Consider the following 19,416-nt stretch of genomic DNA (forward strand, 5'->3'; position numbering starts at 1 on the left):
GTCATGTAAACGGATTCCATGGTTCCTTGGCTCCTTTCTTTTCAGCTATTTAAAAGTGAATTCCTTTTCAAGCCCCAACATTTTAGCAATTACTTCAAAAAGCAACCAACATGTATGCTTTCTCTTAACTGTTTATCTGTATTTGTTAAAACTGTGGGAAGTTGTTAGTGCATTCAGAAAACTCCTTACAGTTGGCTGCTTTTTCTTTCTATATATCAGAATCCGTTTAATGTTGGATTGAAGGATTACAGTAACCCCTGTATGTTTTTATGTATTACCTCCATTCATTCAGAATTTCCCCAATGTATTGCTCATTCAGCATACAGTCTTGGAGCCAGGCTAACTGGTAATTGTTTTCACAGCTTTCCAGAGAAATATAAAGTATACTTTCAAATAAAGTGCTAAATGGAATGACTTAACAGCACTCCTAAATTCCTACTGGTCTTTATTTAGTTGAAACTGAGTAGCAGCTTTGAATAAACTGGAAAGGCAAGAGCAAGGGGTAAAGGCCTCATTTTCTCATTGTTCTTCAATGGATGAAAAATAAATGTACTGAGCAATTGATGCAGTGATCTGGAACAACCCTGAAATCAAAAGGATAATTGTGGATGAATTTGCCTTCCACAGGGAAAACAAAGAAAGCTTTAGCTCAAAGTTCTTTAGACATCGCTTTTAAGAGAACCAGGTCATCAAAACTATTTCACAATTTTTTTCAAATGCTAAGAATGCAACATGCTATTTCAGGCAATACTTTTACTTACTATATGTATAAACTTGTATGCGAACCTAATACAGTAAATCTGTGCATTGTATTTATGCTCATTAATAAGCTTCGGAATATACTTTACGACTTCAAGTTGGACTTACAAGGATTGATTTTTAACCATTTTCTGAGAACTGAAATTTTATTTATCTGGTGCTAAGTCTCCAGGAAGGAATTGCAGAATGATTTCTAAAGATTAATTTGGCAAAAAATGGAAAATATATATGGTAGGGTGTACATATGCATATACACACATATAGCTTTCTAAAGTGAGCTTTGAGAACAAAAACTCCAAATTTCAACAGATCTCTATCCTGTAAGTATCAAATCCATAGTTTTCTGGCTGGATTTACTTGCTGATTTCTCTGTAGGTGAGTCTTCCCTGGCTGTTTGCATGGTTGACTTTCAACATCTAAATTTCAGCTCAAATGCCTGTTAACTCTTGATTTCCTGCATGATAATCAAGAGAAAAATGAAAAATGGGATTCATAAAATCCCCAAGTCCTGACTTCAACTACTAGCTTCTACGATTTACAAAAAGCAAATGATCAGCTTATTGTAATCCTAAAGTGATAAGCAATGAAAGAGGGAAAGAAAAGCAAAGGATTGCAAGGATTCAGAGCCTGCCTAATTGAGAAGTGATTATAGTGCATGTGGCACTAGAAATAATACTTTTATATCATTTCCATGCTGGATTTTCCCTGTACACACATTCCCATTTTTAAATGGAAAATAAAAACTCTTAAGTTTAAAATCAGTAATTATATGTAGCCTTCTTATATTTTGAAGTATAATGCAAATAAGAAGAATATACATTGCTTATACATAAAATCTTCCATTTAGTTAGGTAATATAATTACTCTTCTAAAATGAAGCAGCAAATATTCTTTTTCTCCACATCTGCATTAAGAAAGTCATGCACGTTGGGGTGCCGGGGTGGCTCAGTCGGTTAAGCGACCGACTCTTGATTTCGGCTCAGGTCATGATCTCAGGGTCATGAGATCAAGCCCCAGACCAGGCTCCATGTTCAGCAGGCAGTCTGCTTGAGATTCTCTCTCCCTCTCCCTGTGTCCCTCCCCCAACTTGCACACATGCTCTCTCTCTCTCTCAAATAAATTAAAAAAAGAAAGTTATGCACGTCATTCATTTTAAGATTATAAATATTACTGTTCAATGATATCCAGTTGCACACATTTCTTTTCTTTCGTAAAGGTTAGTTATCTCACCTTGCACTTTGGACACTTCTGGGCATTTCTCTGTCCATGCTCAATTTCGCTGGCCCAGTGACGCAACAATTTGTCCCCTTTTTTGTACTCCTTGCAGTTAACACCTTCATGCCAAGGAGAGTGGCACTTAAAACACCAGACGAATTGGCAAGTGGGGCACTGGATCTGTATAAGGAAAAGTAATATTAAGCACTAGTAGACATACTGAGAGTATTTAAAAGGATAAGAACGATGATGCTTGAGGAAATTAGCTAAAAGGCTGTAATTTGTCCAGATTTAAAATACTGCTCCCTCCACAAGATTAAGCTACAAGAAGATGTGACTCTTATATTATTAAAGGAGGAAAGATATGGATGGTATGGATGATAAGGCCGTTTGTACACTATACTGGAATGAAACCCTGGGCCATTCTGGAAATCATTTTGGCCTTATGAAAATCTTCTAGATTGAAGCACAGAGTAAAACCTGAAGGTTCACAATGCCCCTAATCTACATATTCAGACTGCTGCCCTTAAATTCAGCTTTCCCTTGAACCAATTTCCCAGGCATTTCAATTGCTCTTCTTACCAATGGCTTCATTCACTTTTATAAAATCAAAGCCTCATAGATGCTCCATCAAATGAAAAACACACTGGCAAATAAACTATATACCAGCATTTGCTAGGAAGTACCATTTTAAATAAAGGATATGCTTCATTTGCTATTAACCTAAGGGAAGTTAATTATAAAATCAATACAAAAGATCGTATTATACATATATTCATATGGTGAGCCTGTGGCCTGTACCTAGGAAACCATCAAAAAGACGTCTTCATATTTTCACTACGTGAGAGTGTGTATTTACATTCATTGAAAATATCTGTCTTCCACTTGACATGGAAGACATTTTATCTGACTTTCTTTATTTTGAATGACAGTGAAGTATCCCATTCTCATACAGGATTTCTGGTCTTCACGCTCTAAGAACATATGGGCATAATTTGACTTTCTCGGCCCTGTTTGATTAAAGCGAATGAATAAAATGTCTCACTATGAACAACACTGGTAAGTACTCTTCTCTGTGCTCCTGTATATTATTTCACGCAGCATGAATGAATTTACTGACTACACTTTGAAGATTAGTTAGAATTTCTTTTGGTAAACTGTTGACAATATCACTACTTACTTTTTCAGAAAACCCTTTTTTGACAACAAAGTTTCCAATATACAGGTTAACCAAGGAGCAATTATAATCACAGCTCTTATGTTTACCACTCAAAGCAGGGCAGTTCTCACTAATGTCAAGAATAAGTAATGTTCTTCCTATGTAAATATGAAGTAACAAAAGTACTTTTGCTTTTAATTTATATCAAAACAAAAGAGTATTTTGTCATAAAATTTTAGACATCATGTCTATTTATTTATTGAAATTCTGTCATCTGGAATTGTTATACTGCTGCATGACATGCAGTATTTATTTTTACCCACAAAATAATGCTACAAAGTAGGTACAATCACAAGTTTACAGATAAGAAAACTAAGACTCACAGAGGTTAAATAACTTGCCCAAAGTGACACAGCAAGCTTGTGTTAAGAAGCAATTTAAACATAAGTTTGTCTGGCTCCAAAGCCATCATTCTTTTCACTTTGCCAAACCGTCCCTCATACTAAAGAGTATTCTTTCTTTGGCAATTGAAAACCAAAATGTAGGGGCGCCTGGGTGGCTCAGTTGGTTAAGCGACTGCTTTCGGCTCAGGTCATGATCCTGGAGTCCCTGGATCGAGTCCCGCATCGGGCTCCCTGCTCGGCAGGGAGCCTGCCTCTCCCTCTGACCCTCCCCCCTCTCATGTGCTCTCTCTCTCTCTCATTCTCTCTGTCTCAAATAAATAAATAAAATCTTTAAAAAAAAAAAAAAAAGAAAACCAAAATGTAGAAATCAAAGGTCATGTGGTTAAGCTACTCAGTAAATCAGAATTCTATATGACTACCAACATACAGTGAATTTTGAAAATCCTTTTCAAAATTTTATTTACATAAACTAGGAGACTCGGGTAAAAAAAAAAAAAGAGGCATGTTACTAGTTGGTCATTTAAAATCAACATTTTTGCCTTCTCTGGTCATTAAAGTTAAAATAAGTTATTTTAAAGTAAGAACAATGAGTTGAAGTGGGTAAACTCCAGATAATAAAAGAATATAAAATGACCATTCCCCCATGTCCTCAAACAATGAGTAATAAATGTAAATGCCGCATAGGGCCTCTGTGAATGCAATTTTCGGATGTAATGAGTGAAATGGGGAAGATGTCAGAAAGACTTGCTTTTCCTCACGCACCTGCCATTATCTCAGAAGGGCTTGAATATTTAACCAAGGTCTCTTCTATTCAACATTATTAGTAGTTCTAAGTCACTGACCTCTAGCACTGTCAAATAAGAAGAAAAACCTCTTTGGTTTTCAATCAGTCAGTCAGATTGTATTTCTGCAGTGGATAGAAGAGTGAATGAAAGAGCACTTTGACACTGGGATTAACTGTGGGTACCGGACATCACAATGGTTTAAGGATCCTTGTGACCAAGTGCTAAACTATCACCCCTATGGGTCCCTAATGAAGACGTTAGAAATGTGTGATTCTCCTAACATACCAGAATGATAAGGAATCTGATACTTAGGTGTCTGTAACAGTGATTCTGGCTCCCAACTTTGTGCAACAAACAGCGAAGTCCCACAGCAGATCCTACTGCCAATCTTCACCAACAACCCGGACTCCGTGGCAAACTGTGAAAAACGTTTTGCTGCAAGCTCTCACGTGAAGATGAATAATTCAAATTCAGACCCAACTGCTTACTGTCTCCCACTGAAAACATTAAAATAACTATTGCTTTGCTCTGGACTAAGATAATAAAAGGACTAATAGGCAACCCCAACAACCCTGTTGTTCTGAATGGTCTAAATTCTAACTTTCTGGTCTGAAGATGCCTTATTCCATTGTGGCCTTAACCATATTCAAAATTGGCCTTATATAAAAACACATACGGGCATCAATGCTGCACCTTCCTCCACTCCTTTTTCAATACTTATTCCTCCACATGAAACGCCATCTCACAACCACAGACCTCCCACACAGATTGCCCGCCTTCTGAGTAATTAGAGTCACCCAGAGGTCACTGTGTCCGTGCTTGTTACTCAAAGTGTGGTCCGAGGAGCACCAACATCGGCACCACCTGGGAGTTTGCTGGAAACAAAAAAATCATGTCACAGCCCACACCTCCTGAATCAGACTCTGCATTCTCACAAGGTCTCCTGGTGATTCATATGCATGCTAAACTTTGAGAAGGTCTGCTCTTTACCATGTGACCCCGTCTCCCCGGCCACAGCTGATTCCACCAGGGAGGAGGCGCTGAGCAAAAGCATGTCTCCTCTGGCTGGCAAGCAGCCTACGTGGTGGCTGGCATGAGCTTTGTGCACTAGGGTGCTCATTGTTGAACAGAGATGAGGCAAGACAGATTTTCTTCTCCTGAGGTGTGAAATGGGGATACACATACACTTTACCTTTGTTGTGGAGACAAAGACAAGAAAAGCTGAGTGACCATAGTGCAGATCACAAGAGAAGGGAACAACTGACGTTCACATCTAGTGACACAACAGAGGGGCTCTCATGCTACTAGAGCCAGTGACCAGTTCTCCGGGGGGCCTGCCTCAGTGGCGGCTGAGGCTGCTGTCCTGCCCTTCCTTCTTCCTGTGGCGACTCGCTGTAAAGCTCAGAAACTGAGGTAGCTTGCGAGAGAGTACATCTCTGCCTTTTGTAATTGGAGGAAGTCCAATTAACACAATCTGTCCATTGAAATCTTATCCCGATCAAATGCTACTTGCTTCGAGATGTCTTCCCTCTCTTCCCAAACAGATTCAGTATCTTAGAGAGCTCACATTCAACATGTAGATGTCTAATCTCTTTAACAGGCTACAAGCTCACTGAGGTTACAAAAGCTGTCTCAGGTATCCCGTGTTTCCTGAGATAAGTAACGCAGAACTTCTGGCTTATGGTAGGCCCTCAAAGTTATTTGTAAAATGAATTGTTTTGCACACAGCAAGTACTACATATTGGCTAACACTAAATGAATTCAAAGAAAAACCAACATATCTAATTTATGACCAGTTGCTGAGATGGTATCCTTACTTCTTAGATTACCAGATGATGTTTACTAAGTATTTTAACTACGTGACATTTTACTGAGCATCATTATCACGGTCAAAGTCTTCTACAAGAGACAGGGCTGCAAGTGTTTCAAGAATAAAGTTATCAGAGTTAAGAATCTTGATTAACTTGTCCCAGAATCCATGAAAGATTAAAAAAACCCTTTGTATTACATTTTAAACTTCTGAATTCTTTTAGTTTTTCCAGAACTCTGGGCTACCATGACACTCAGATGACAAGTTAAACCCACCGACTTGCCCTAAGCAAATGGTATTTTCTCTTGACAGTTCATGCTGAATAAAAAAATAACCCACAAAATAAAAACAGAGTTCCAAACCAAAGAGGACCCCAGAAATGTCTTTTTTTGCCTAAATTCTATACACGCCTATAAACATAATTATTTTAAACAAATCAAGAAATCATTACTTATCAAACTTAAAATATCAGACAATATCTATGTTGAAATGCAGCATTGCAAATATGAGTTAACTCAGTCTTCCAAGAAGAATTTGCTTTATTAGAACTACAGGGTAAGACAGATATGCAATAATGAAACATATTCATCAATTCATTTGCCCATTCAACGAATATTTATTGAGCACCTCAAGTAGCAAGTACTGAGTGTACTGATTTTAGGCACATAAAAAAGAATGAAAATACTTATCCTCAAGGAACTTATTGAAGACAGGCAGATACAAACCCAGAGAGCTATGAAACCATGTAATTACTGGTAAAATAGAAGTTTGGGCAAATGGGACAAATGGGAAAGGTGCTTTAGGGAAGACTGGAAGGCTAATGTTCAAAGAGAAGGTGGCCTTGAAGGCTGAGTGGAATGTCATTGGGGCCAGTGATGGGGTAACACTTCCATGCCGAGGGCCCAGCCTAAGCTTCCACAGAGGCCTGAAAACACCTAGAGCACTGGGGAGATAGCAAGTGTTCTCGTGGGGCCCAAACTGAGATGTCATTTCAGCTGCTTCAGTCCTGAGCCTTGCTGAAGTGTCCAATAAAGAGAGTTCACTTAGTCTTATATTTACATTCCCTGTTCCCTGAACATAGTCCAAATGTGGTCCAGTGACCTTTGCCTTAATTTCTCACAGCATAGCTGAAACTAAACCAGAAAATGAAAGGGAAACTTTCCTAAAGGTCGGGGATCAAATGAGGACAACAAACAAACAAACAAAAAACCCCCAAAACAGTTAACACACAACAAGATAACCTATATGGAGTTGTAGTGGTTATTCATATAAATAGCCTTACCGACATCCCTCATATTGGTTTCCAGGCTCCTTTTGTTTCATACCAATCTATTTTGCTTCTGCTGCCTAGAAACACCTTTAAGCATTTATAGACTCTTCCTTTAAACCTAGAAAGCAAGGCCCAGAGAAGTATCTGTCTGAATTTATTTCTTATTTGAGGACCTATCTCTTCATAGATGAATATAAATGATACTGGAAGATTCTGCCCTGATTTGTGTAGTCCAAACTCACTAGCCAGAGCAGTATGGCATCATCCCATTCTGAACAAGACATCTCTTCTGAACACAACATAGTAAGGCTATGCAAGGGATAGAGCTCAGCCTGAAGATAACAATGAATTCTTTCAAAATGGAAGGGAATGATTCTCCGAGTAGAAAGTTTCTTAAAAATGGAAGTGTTTAATCAGTGTCCGAATGGCCACCTGCAGGTATTTTGTAGAGAGGAGTTATGCACATGTAGACTGTTGCATTAGGTTCCCATACAGATCTGAGAGGGTAAATATGGCAAGGTAGGAATGCAGAGCATGGTACATGATAAATCCATTGCCCTAACATCTTCCAAACCATTTCCTAATGAGCATCAGACTTGGCTTACTTTTACCCACTCTTCAGCATGTCATCAGAGAGAAATGATTCTTGAGCTTGTCTCTTGTGCAGAAGACCCAAGGGATGATGTGGTGAAGCAAAAAACCCCAACAGTTTTCAATCCCATTGTAGGTCAATTTATGGTAGCTATGAGCCTTGATTATTACAATTATTGTAGTTTTTTTTTAAACGTCAGATGTTGGTTAAGATACTAAACGAATTCTAGTATTTGGTCTTTGTTGTTAGAAGTTCAAGTAAAGACTCCATAAAATATTATGGCTAATTTATACATCAATAAAGGAAACAAAGAACAACTTTAGCAAAGCACCTCATTAGTAACTAGAGAGAAAATGCATCCTAATAAAATTTGGTAAATCTGCATCATAGCTGGGTATTACACATTTTTTCAAAGTTAGCATGTATAACACACCCTTTGTTTAAGCTGGCTTCTTTAAACCAGGCTAGACAACTTCATCTTTATCTCCTTCCCAAATCTATGCTAGCAACAATCATTTAAGAAGTAACACTTGTTTTCTACAGCCCCTAACATCAATGATGCACTAATGCCAAGAGAAAGCGGTGTGTGCCATAGGATGAACTGATCTTGCAGGGCTCATGCACAATCTGATTCTCAGTTTGTAAATATTGTCAACTTAAAGTGATGGTGTCAGGGGAAAAACCAAAGAGCAAAGCAGCATGCTAGCCACACTTTCATAGGAAACTGTTGAACATTTTCACACATGCTAAAAAATTCTCAAATTATCTTTACTAAAAGAAAGCTTGAGCATATTGATTGATCAATATAAATGAAAATTGTTTGCTGGAGGCACAACTGAAGATGTGCAGCTGGGATCTGAACAAAGGATTGACAGGGTCCCAGAAGCAGAAATAGTGGGAAGCCACTGTCACTCTTAGGCCCAAGGAGACAAAGGAAGAAAGAGGTTTCTGCAACCCAGTGAGAATTAGAAATATGGGGGAGGGACCACCTAGTGGGAGGTAGTCCTAGAGGGACATAGCTACTGCCAGAGCTTTGTACTGAATTAGGAAGGGAGTGAGGAGGTAATGCATCTACTGCTTTCTCCTTCCGCCCTCTTGTCTCCTGCCAATGGCAACAGTTGGCTGAACCCAAACAGGAATCGAGATGTAAGGGAGTCTGGAAAAGAATTTCAAAGAGTCAACTTTCTAGAGTACAGGACAGGTCAGAGAGGGTTGAGTAATAGACACAGGAAGAGGGTAAATTGAGTATTACCAGAATTCTAGCCTTCCACTTAAGCACGTTTTAAAGTACATTAATTAAGAACAACACACCCATTGATTTGATTATAAAGACCTTAGAAAAGTTCTTTTACCACACAAGGAAATAATGTATTTGCAGTTTTATAAAATGTGATTTCTACCCAGAGGGTTTAATAATTAAAAGAGAGGGAAAAAGGACTGCTAACTGTATAAGGTAAGAACACAGAGGGAGTTTCCCCAGGACATTTTACTGGTTTTTTTCTTTCACCTTACAATGAATCAAAACACCATTCAGTGAATTTTCAAGGTTCTGTTTATCATCTGTGGGAAGAAGAGTGGGGTTTATATTAGTTTTGCCTCAAGGAAACCATAAAGAAAATGACCTCTAACACATTCCCTGCGTTGATTTATGCATACCCTTCAACTTAGTCCAAATCAGTATGAAAGGGGGCAATTTCTTGGTCTACACTGGGAAATAGGAAGGAAACCAAGAACTGCCCCTACCTCAGTACAACTCCTAGGCATATAATGACTACATTTAATCATTTGTAATTCTCTCCTCTTTTTCATGAAAATCTATAACCTTCTCTACCTCTCAGAATATGTTTTATCCATTTCTGTGAATTCAGTCATCTTCCCCTGCCTTAATACTTGCCAACAGATCCCTCCTAATAAGATCCACGCTTCTTAGAGATCTCTTTGAAGCCCCAAAGGGTTTTCAAACTTAACATCATCAATACATTTCAAACCAAATTTGTTTTGCACTCCCCAAGCCTGTTCTTCTTCAAGACAGAGTCAATATCATCCCTCCTTTGCTCCCACCATCCGTCAGTCACCCAGTCTTTTATTCTACCTGTCTTCTTCTTGACTCCTCTATCTCTTTCCCAATAACCCAGGATTGCTCATTCTGTGGCCTGTGCCTAATAATGAGAGCAAACATAATAATTTCTAGCAAGTGTTGAGCATTTAGGATGCGTCAGACATGGTGTTAAGCCCTTTACATGTGGGACCCTGTTTAATCCTTACTCTAATAGTAACAGGTACTATTACTAACCCCAGTGAAACATGTGAAAACTGTACTCACAGGGGCAGAGCTTGTATGTGGCAGACTGAGTTTAAATAGAGTTGGAAGCCAGTGCTCTGACCCACCTTTTCCAGCTTGGCAAATTGAGCATTTCAAAGCTTAGTTTACTCTTATTGAAGTCTTTTCAGTCTCTCCTGTCCTTTTTCCTCCCAGTGCTCTCAGCATTTTCTACCCACATTGACTACAGTACATGTTATTATATATGCATTGGCCCATTTATTAGTTCTTCAACAAATATAATTTGAGAGTGCAGTCTATCAGACACAGGGCTTGACACAGCTTCTCAGCAGTCAGCAAGCCTGGACTTGGCCTCCTAGAAACCAGTGGGAGAGACTTTAAGCAAATAACCACACGATAACACCATAAAATCCCAGATGACAGTTGCTATGGAGAAAAAATTCAGGTGCTGGGGATGTGTCTGTCACCAGGCATCACATGAGCGTCATTAAAGCACAACTGCAGCATTTTCATTTTCCCATCGCTAATGTGTTCACTGTATTGATATGCAGTTGCATTAATACATTTTAGGAACTGTTTCGGTTAGAGATTAGATTTTTTTTATTGGATTTGAAATTAACGTTGAAGAAATGGAGTGGTAAAATATTTTGGCCTCATGACAAGAGTTGCAGGAACAAGAAGACAAATATTATCAATGAGAAAGATTGGATTTGCACAAAGGCAAGGTTGTCACAATGTAAATCTCTCCATTCAGGAGTATACTTATTCTATTTGATATAGTAGTAGTTTAATGGAATTCCGAACATAATGAAAAGCTCTGAGTACTCAAACTTCTGTCAGAAGGGAGATGTTGAGTGAGGGCTTGGAAGGATGTACTGGCACCTAGGAGTTCTTCTTCCTGCTTGTTGATATATTTTGTTTACCTTGTAAAATACTAAAAAAATTAACAAGTGGTATTTACAAACCTATTTAAATGAAATCCCTACATATGGTATTTTAGATTTCAAATTTCATGTGAGATGTATCCAAAGGTATTTCCTGCTATAAAGTAGCTGTGATATTTCCAAGCAATTTTAACCTTCTATTTAAGTGCTTCTGAATTGACAGAAATCATAATAAATGTTCAAGGAGTGACATCTTGGATCACAACATTATAATTCAATGACACAGAAAGAGTAATATTGAAATATACATTACAAGGGTTTCATCAATTGATACAAAATCCATTTTAGGCTGTAAACAATATTATAAAGAGATTTTAAATTGCTCAGACATGTAAGACATTAGTAGTAATCTTTTTTTTTGTTTCTGTTGTGTTATGGCTCAGTTCACTACATTCAAGTACTTGAATTCAATACTCTTAAAGTTATGATGAACTACACCATTTGGAAGTGGATCTGTTATTGGGGAAACAGAATTTTTAAAAACAGAGCAAACCTAAAAAATAGCCATTGATTTACCACAAAGAACAAAGATAATAGTCTCAGTGTAGGGTGCTATACTATAATCATGAAAGTCACAGTTGGTTTGCTGAAGCATCTTTGTCCAAGCTCTCCTTACTCATAATATCCAGACAGGTATGGGCATGTAAATCAAGTAGTTAATGTCAACATAAGAACTTACAGTTTAATGATGAAAAATGCTATATAAACGTTATATTAAATAGTTAAAATCTTTGCTTCAGGAATTGTGTGAATTATCCCTAGAACTTTGTACTGTATAAAATGGGGGGATTATCTTTTCTGTTAGAGATCTTCTCTTCTACAAGAGTAAAGATGAGTAATAACAGTAAGCATGCCCAAATTTTGTGGTAGCTATATTTTTCTTGAAAGTTGTTTAATAGTTTTACTTTATATTTATTGAGATTTTCATCTCTTACCCATTACCAAGGATTTCCACTGTTTCTGATCAACAATGTTTATTTTGCATTGCATTTCTCCTGTCCCTAAAGCAAATATCCTTCTCCTTTGCTCATCAGAAATAAAAAACCGAGCTTACTAGGTTTGAGGTCTTGATCCATTTGCCCCCTACGTCTCTTCTTACTTACAACCCAACTGATGGACACTGGAGGAAGCCCCACATTGGGAAACGTTATCAGGATGCCCTTGGTTCACTCAATATTATACAAAGATAGGATCTTATATTTTTCAATTTTTACATATTTCCCTCTCAATACATGTGCATTCGGATAAATAATGCTCATCACCAAATAATTTGGTGACTTGGGATGAAATGGTATTTATAAAATTTTACTATAGCTATAATTGCACCTTAAATTACACCTCTAACCCATTTCATAAGAACAATATATTTTTGAATGTTTTCCATTTTGACTCAGTTATGCATACATATTTTAATTACCAAAATTCCAAAATAGTACAGTCTGAGTTTATATATATATTTTATAAATATGTATTAATTGTATCAATATATATATTTTATAAAAAATGAGTTATATAAAAATGTATATTATATATATATGATTCCAAACATAATTTAGAAAAAATAAAATATGCTGTTATGAGATAAGAAGTAATTTCTTCTAAAACTAAAACTAGTAATTTCTGATCACATCAACAACATAAAATTGGAATAAAAATAACTAAACCTAAGAAATATACAGAGTCAAATAAAAGTCTGCTCTTGCTATTTAGTCAGTATTCAAAATCACTGCGAGTGTATTATTTTAGTTATACAGTTTTGCAACCTCAAAAACGTACTTTTTGGAGAAGGAAAAAAAAGGGGGTGGGAGGTTTCCTGCTAGTTACGAGCCTAGCCTTCACAAAAATAGTAAATAAAAGAATTAACTATGAGAGCCAAGCGATTTTCAAAGGCCGGTTGCTCATTAAGAGGCTTTGAGTAACCTACTGTAGCTCATCACTGCAACCCATAGAGGGAAGTCCTTGCTAAACCACAGTCCCTCACAGTTACAGAATGAATACCGTAGCCACGGCTGCTTCCAAGACCAGAACGTGGGCAAAGCCTTACCTTATTATATGACTATATTATATTATATTTTGCTGTAATGACAAGGGTGAGAAACTACTACCACTGGTCTCAGCATCTGCCCGCGTCATTTACCGCACAGGTTCCCAGCCGCACTGCACACTAGCAACACCCGGGGAGACTCAGAACTGTGCCCGAGTGTTGTTGAGGGGCGGCCCGGGTCACTGGCAGTCTTAAAGATGCCTAGGTGATGGGGATGGACAGCCGGTGCCATGAATCAGGGAGTAGCTCCCACACCTCGCGGACTTCGGTCTTGCCCTCCAGTGACATCCTCTACTAATGCTGCCAGAATGATCTCTCCGTAATGCCTACGGAATTAAATTCAAACTTCGGAACACAGCGTAAGACTCCACACGATCTGCTTTTAAATACCGGCCGCTGCCTCTCCCTGGCTCCCTCCCCACCAGCCCCAGCAAGAGTTTGTTTCCAGCGTGCCTGCCCCAGCCTCGGGGCCTGCGCATGGACTCATTCCTTCAGTCCTTGCTCGGATGTGTCCTCCAATGTTTACCGCTTTATCTGCCTGGAGAACTGTGTCGTCTCCAAGAAGTCTGTCCTCACATCCTAGCCTCTTCTCCTCCATCCATGTTCTCAAAGCACAAGTGTATTGGGATTCTTGTTTTTGTTTGTTTTGTTTTTTTGACTAATCATATTGAACTGTCATTTTAGAACATATGTCTCTCTCATCTTCATTAGACATTTTTGGAGCAAGGACGATGTCACATTTACTTCTGTATCCCCCAAATTTAGCATACGGTCTAGCTTATACTGGCATTTTGTACCTGCTAAATACATGAATTAATAGCATTTTATACTATTTTCATTTATTATAGACAGAGCCAGAGGAGATTCATTCTGGGCCCACCAAAAAAGACAAGCTCACACTAAAAAAAAAAAAAGGATTAGTATTTACTTAATATTTAGTAATAACAGTGACAATTACTTTAGAAGATTAGTCATCCCATTAGGCTACTAAATGAATTTTAAACATGGTTAAAGTCAAAGAAAAACTTTAGTTAAATCCTCAATCGTGTTTTCTTATCATCAGCCTCCCCAAACCACGTATTTTCAGAATCACAGCCAATATATACTCACCTTAGATTTCGGTAAGGGAAGGAAGCCCACTTAATGCCCACCACAAGTTGGCCTAATTTGGCATCATGTGACATCTAACCCACAACTCTGGTGAACATGCTTACTTTGTATTTGCTTTCTGATCTGGAAGGGGTGGGGATATGTCCTTTTTTCTTGAAGGTTGTAAAGTGCTTGCACTGAGGACATGGCTTGGTGCTGGAATCAATACGGCCAAGTTCCAAGAAGTACTTATATTTGATGGAATCTTCATGGGTTAAGTTAAAGACAATCGTTCTTTCTTCCAGGAATTCAAAACATTCTGTGATAGGGCATTTGATTTCTACTTGGCCAAGTTGTACCTGTGAGAAAGAGCACATGGGAGACAAAAAAAAAAAAAAAAAAAAAAGGCACTGGTTAATCTCTTCTTTTTTTCTCATATATTATCACTTATTTCATCATTACAGTAAAGGATTATCCATCATTTTTCCAGATTTCTAACATAGTAAATGGTAATCACTTTGGTACCTACATTAGGCTGTACCAAAATAATTAATCACTATATAAATTTTCCAAAATGATTTACAGCATATTTAAGCATTCTCTATCATCGTATTTGTGAACTTAAATGGACCTAAGCCACAGGCTCAGCAAAGAAGCAAATTATCATCCCATCCTTCTGGAAACCTCAGGGTAAGAGGGCATTCAGACAATATGCCAGCTAAAGGATGAAAAGGTGGTTCAGATTTTTCAGCCTTACTACGGAGTATCTCAGCACTAAACTTAGGGCAACTGTACTTTAAAAGAAATAAAAAGGATTTTGAAAAAAAAAATATATCTCTATATATGTACATATAGATATATATCACCTAGTAGTTTAAAAATACTGCAATAATAACCTCATCTTCCATGGAAGAGCAGACTCTTCCATGTAATAGTTTTTATGTCATCAGAATCACAGGAACAAGTAAGAAAATTACACAAATCACATTGGTTTAAAAAAAAAAATCCATGTGTTGGGACGCCTGGGTGGCTCATTCAGTTAAGCGTCTGCCTTTGGCTCAGGTCATGATCCCAGGCTCCTGGGATGGAGTCCCGCTTCAGGCTCCCTGCTCAGCGGGGAGCCGGCTTCTCCCTCTGCCTGCTGCTCCCCCTGCTTGTGCTCTCTCTCTCTCATCTCTGGCAAATAAATAAATAAAATCTTTAAAAAAATCCATATGAGATTTGGCTACAACTGAGGTTATTTATAAAATGAATTTCTCCCCAGGGCCACAGAGTTAAGTTAGGAGAGAGGAGAAGGATGTACTAGAATGCTACATTTAGCATTTGGTATAGGATTCTAGATAAGGTTAGCATTAAAGATTACAGCAAAAGATTAAAGCACAAAGTGTGGACAGAACTAAATTTTAAAAGATGAAGAAAATAAACTATTTAAAATTAAGGAGTTCCATAAATGTCTCCATAAGTAGTGAACAAGAAGTGTTTATTGTATTTATATATCATGGCATCATAATCTCCTTTTGCATATAGCAAAGGGAGACAGTGAAAGTTCCAAATGGCAAACAATGCTAAAGTTTAGCAAACAATGCTAAACTGTTTCTTTTTCACTTGGGTGAAGCTGACATTCTGAGAAAGCAAAACACACTGACCTTAATGAGAAAAAAATGTAAACTGAGGGAGGAATGGGGAAAAGCTATGCTGTCTGGGAAAAGAAAAACATCACCACAAAGAGCAATTAAAAAAACACACAACTGACATCATAGTAACTTTTCTTTTAACTTTGCTGTTTATCTGGCACAGACTTGAGGATAGGTAGTTAAGAAGCCACAGGCTAAAGGATGCATGGGATGATACATTTAATATGAATAAAGGACATGAGCCAGACTGATAATGAAATGAAGGAGTCTGGCTTTAGATAAACCTCCTTCTTAGGATCAACCTGCTGAAAATGTCAATTGCTACATAATTTTATACGACTATTGTACAAAACACAGTCTAGAGAGGTTTTTCAAATATCAGCCCAAAATAATTTTTCTACTTTTTATGTTGTTAGAGTTATGAAATGTTATTATAAACCCAATTAAATTTTATAATGCATTGTTTTCAGTTATAGCTCAGTTTAAATCTTCAGATTTTAAACAGACAAAAAACCATGTGTGACATTATTAGAAACTGGGTTAATGAAGCAAATAAAACTTTCTAAAAATTAATAAATGTTTCCTTTTTTAATATTCTGTCAACATTTATCAAGCCTGCTTCTGAGCCAGGTATTGGGTTAGGCACTGAAGCTTTGCAGTGCCCATCAGAAAAGAGGTGATCATGATACAGAGTGTGAGTCTGCCTGACAGACAAGAACAGGGTGTCAGGAGAGGATATGGGGGAGGCTGAGTAACCTCACACTTTGGAGGTTCAGACGAGGCTTCTAGGAAGAAGTGAGGTTTCAAGTGAGATCTTAAGATTAGTAGGACTTAGCCAAACAAGTGTGAAGGTGTTTCAAGCAGACAGAAGATACACCATGGACGAAGGCCTGGAAGTAAGAGAATATGGCACACTATAGCAGGGGTATTCCATATTTTGCCCACCTCCTAACTGGATCAAATGTATACCGCCCTAAGGTACATGCATCCTAACCTAAAGATGACAGCCTCAGAGGGACTGAAAGATGATCAGTAAGACTGGACCACAAAGTCAGAAAGATAAGGGTGTACAGATGACCTGGGATCAGAGCGTGAGGGCAGAGCATGAAGCCATCCTAAAAGTTTGGATGTTTTCATAAGAAAATAAAAAAAACCCTCCAGTTTTCAGCAAGTGAAAACCAATTTGTTTTCATTCCACACAGAAGGAGCTCCCTTGGGCCATTTCAAGTGACTCTTGTTTATTGGGGATCAGCATACTTTAGGGGATAGGAGCCAAATTTTTTGCTACCAGGTCAATGTTTTAATCTGGCCTCCCTCCCCTATAAATTTATTTTAACCATACAATGATAACAATGGAAGCAGTAAGTTCAGAGCCAACCAGGGATAGTCAGGTCTTATGGAAATGGAATGTAGTTTAGGGACCAGGGCAATTCAAAGCAGCTCAAGGGAGTCGATTCTCTTGTTACTCCTTCAGCAGTGAGTGCTCATTACCACACCACATTGGTATTACCTACCATCTAACATCCAACCAGAGGACCTTGTCTTCAGTGTTTTTCAAATCTGTCTGCATACCTATCCATTTCCTTAGAACGCACAATTTCTTCATGCTCTCAAACTCTCTGCATTTTGCCTATTCTATACCTTCTCTTCTTTCTGAAAGCTCCAAAATCCTTACCCTGAACTGAACAAAATGATCTCTATTTTATTAAGCAGATAGAAGCAGACAGAAGAAGCAATAGGATCATAGCTTCTCGTCTTCCCACTACCAACTGTCTCTGAATCTATGTCTGTCCCCATATTTTCTATCCTCTTTCCTTTTCAAGCATAGGGCCTGAATCTCCAGGACAACTGCTTGAGTCTCTTGAAGGGTTTGCTGAGAATTCAAGTTTTATGGCCCACCCAGGACCTACAAAATTTGGATCATTGCTGGTAAGCTAGTAATTGACAATTTGGAAAAATTACTCATACAGTTCTTTGAATTACTCATAGTTCTTCATACTAAACAATATCTCCTTTTTCATTATAAAATGCTACTCATGACCTATGCAATCTCTGGGCCTCTACATATCTTTCTCAGAATAATTTCCTCAAAAAAATCACTACCAAATAAGTAATCATGATTAAGCAAAGTTCATTCATTTATTTATTCAACAAGATATGTATTTCATCAGTTCAAGGACACATTTTTTCAGCATTTAAAAAAAAATTTTATCTTATTATGTTATGTTAATCATCATACATTACATCACTAGTTTTTGATGTAGTGTTCCATGATTCACTGTTTGTGTATAACACCCAGTGCTTCATTCAATAGGTGCCTTTTTTAATACCCATCACCAGGCTAACCGATCCCCCCACCCCCCTCCCCTCTAGAACCCTCAGTTTGAGCATTTTAATATCTCAAAAGTCAGGATTGTCTTATCATCAATAGTCTTTAGCATTGTCCCATAGTTTAATTTGCAGTTTTTATTTTCTTGGTGGCACATAATATAATACTGCATCCTACAATTGATCATGTCTTAGATTTCAATGAAATGTGGTTTTTACAAGTTAGGCACCATGGTGGACTCTGGAGAAATGAGGGGAGAGAGACACAGAGCTTCTTTGCAGGAAATGTATAATAAGTAAATAAGCCAGGCAGATTATAGTCAGTGCTTGAGGGAACTACACATCAGGGAAGGGATCTCTAAGGGAGAACTTGAATGGGTAACTAAAGTGCCCATCATGTAGAGAAACTGGGGAAGAGACTACAGGCAACAGAAGCAAGGACATGGCCCCAGGGCACAAGGTGTCTGATGGGCTTGTGTTCACAGAACAGAACTGTGTGACTGAGACATGTACCAAATGAGCCAGAGCACACAGACCTTGTTGGCTGTGATAGGAAGTTATGGATTGTATTCTAAATTCAGTGCAAATCATTGACTAGTTTTATGAGGCGGAGTGACATACTTTGATTGACATTAAAAACATCACTCAGGCTCTTCCTGGAGAATGGACTGCAGAAGGACAAAAGTGGAGACTGGGAGAATAATAGGACTCTGGATTGTACTTTTCTTCTTACCAGTGGCCTCTGACTGTTTCAGCCTTCTAGACGGTCGATGGTGGATGATGGAACTAGGTGATGGGAGTAGCCAGATATGGGGCACGTTTTGGAAGTGGAGCCAATGGGGTTTGGTGATGGACCAGATACTGAAAATGAAGTAAAGGGAGGAAGCAAAGATAACTAGGATTTTGGCTTGAATAATCCAATGCTGAGGGATGCTATTCACTGAGAAGTGTCTAATAAAATACAGTTTTCATGGATATGTGATATTTGCTGGAAAGGATTCACTGCAAATTTATTATAGCAACAAGAATAAAGTTCATTAATTCATCCAAAAAAACATATATTTAACTCTTACGATATTACAAGTAAAAGACATAGGTCCAG

The 19,416-nt window shown here is 38.0% G+C and overlaps 1 protein-coding gene across 1 annotated transcript in view; it reads right to left on the reverse strand.

Moving 5' to 3' along the window:
* Positions 1 to 19,416, reverse strand: part of RNF217 (ring finger protein 217) — a 131,831-nt gene that overhangs the window by 30,987 nt on the left and 81,428 nt on the right. Inside the window, exons 2-3 of the mRNA XM_021693386.1 lie at positions 14,478 to 14,711; positions 1,990 to 2,154 (exon numbers count right to left, since the gene is read on the reverse strand). Coding sequence (XP_021549061.1) covers positions 1,990 to 2,154; positions 14,478 to 14,711 — 399 coding nt within the window. The remainder of the gene's footprint in view (positions 1 to 1,989; positions 2,155 to 14,477; positions 14,712 to 19,416) is intronic.

Source organism: Neomonachus schauinslandi, chromosome 8 (genome assembly GCF_002201575.2).
Source record: "Neomonachus schauinslandi chromosome 8, ASM220157v2, whole genome shotgun sequence".
Classification (NCBI taxonomy): Eukaryota; Metazoa; Chordata; class Mammalia; order Carnivora; family Phocidae; genus Neomonachus; species Neomonachus schauinslandi.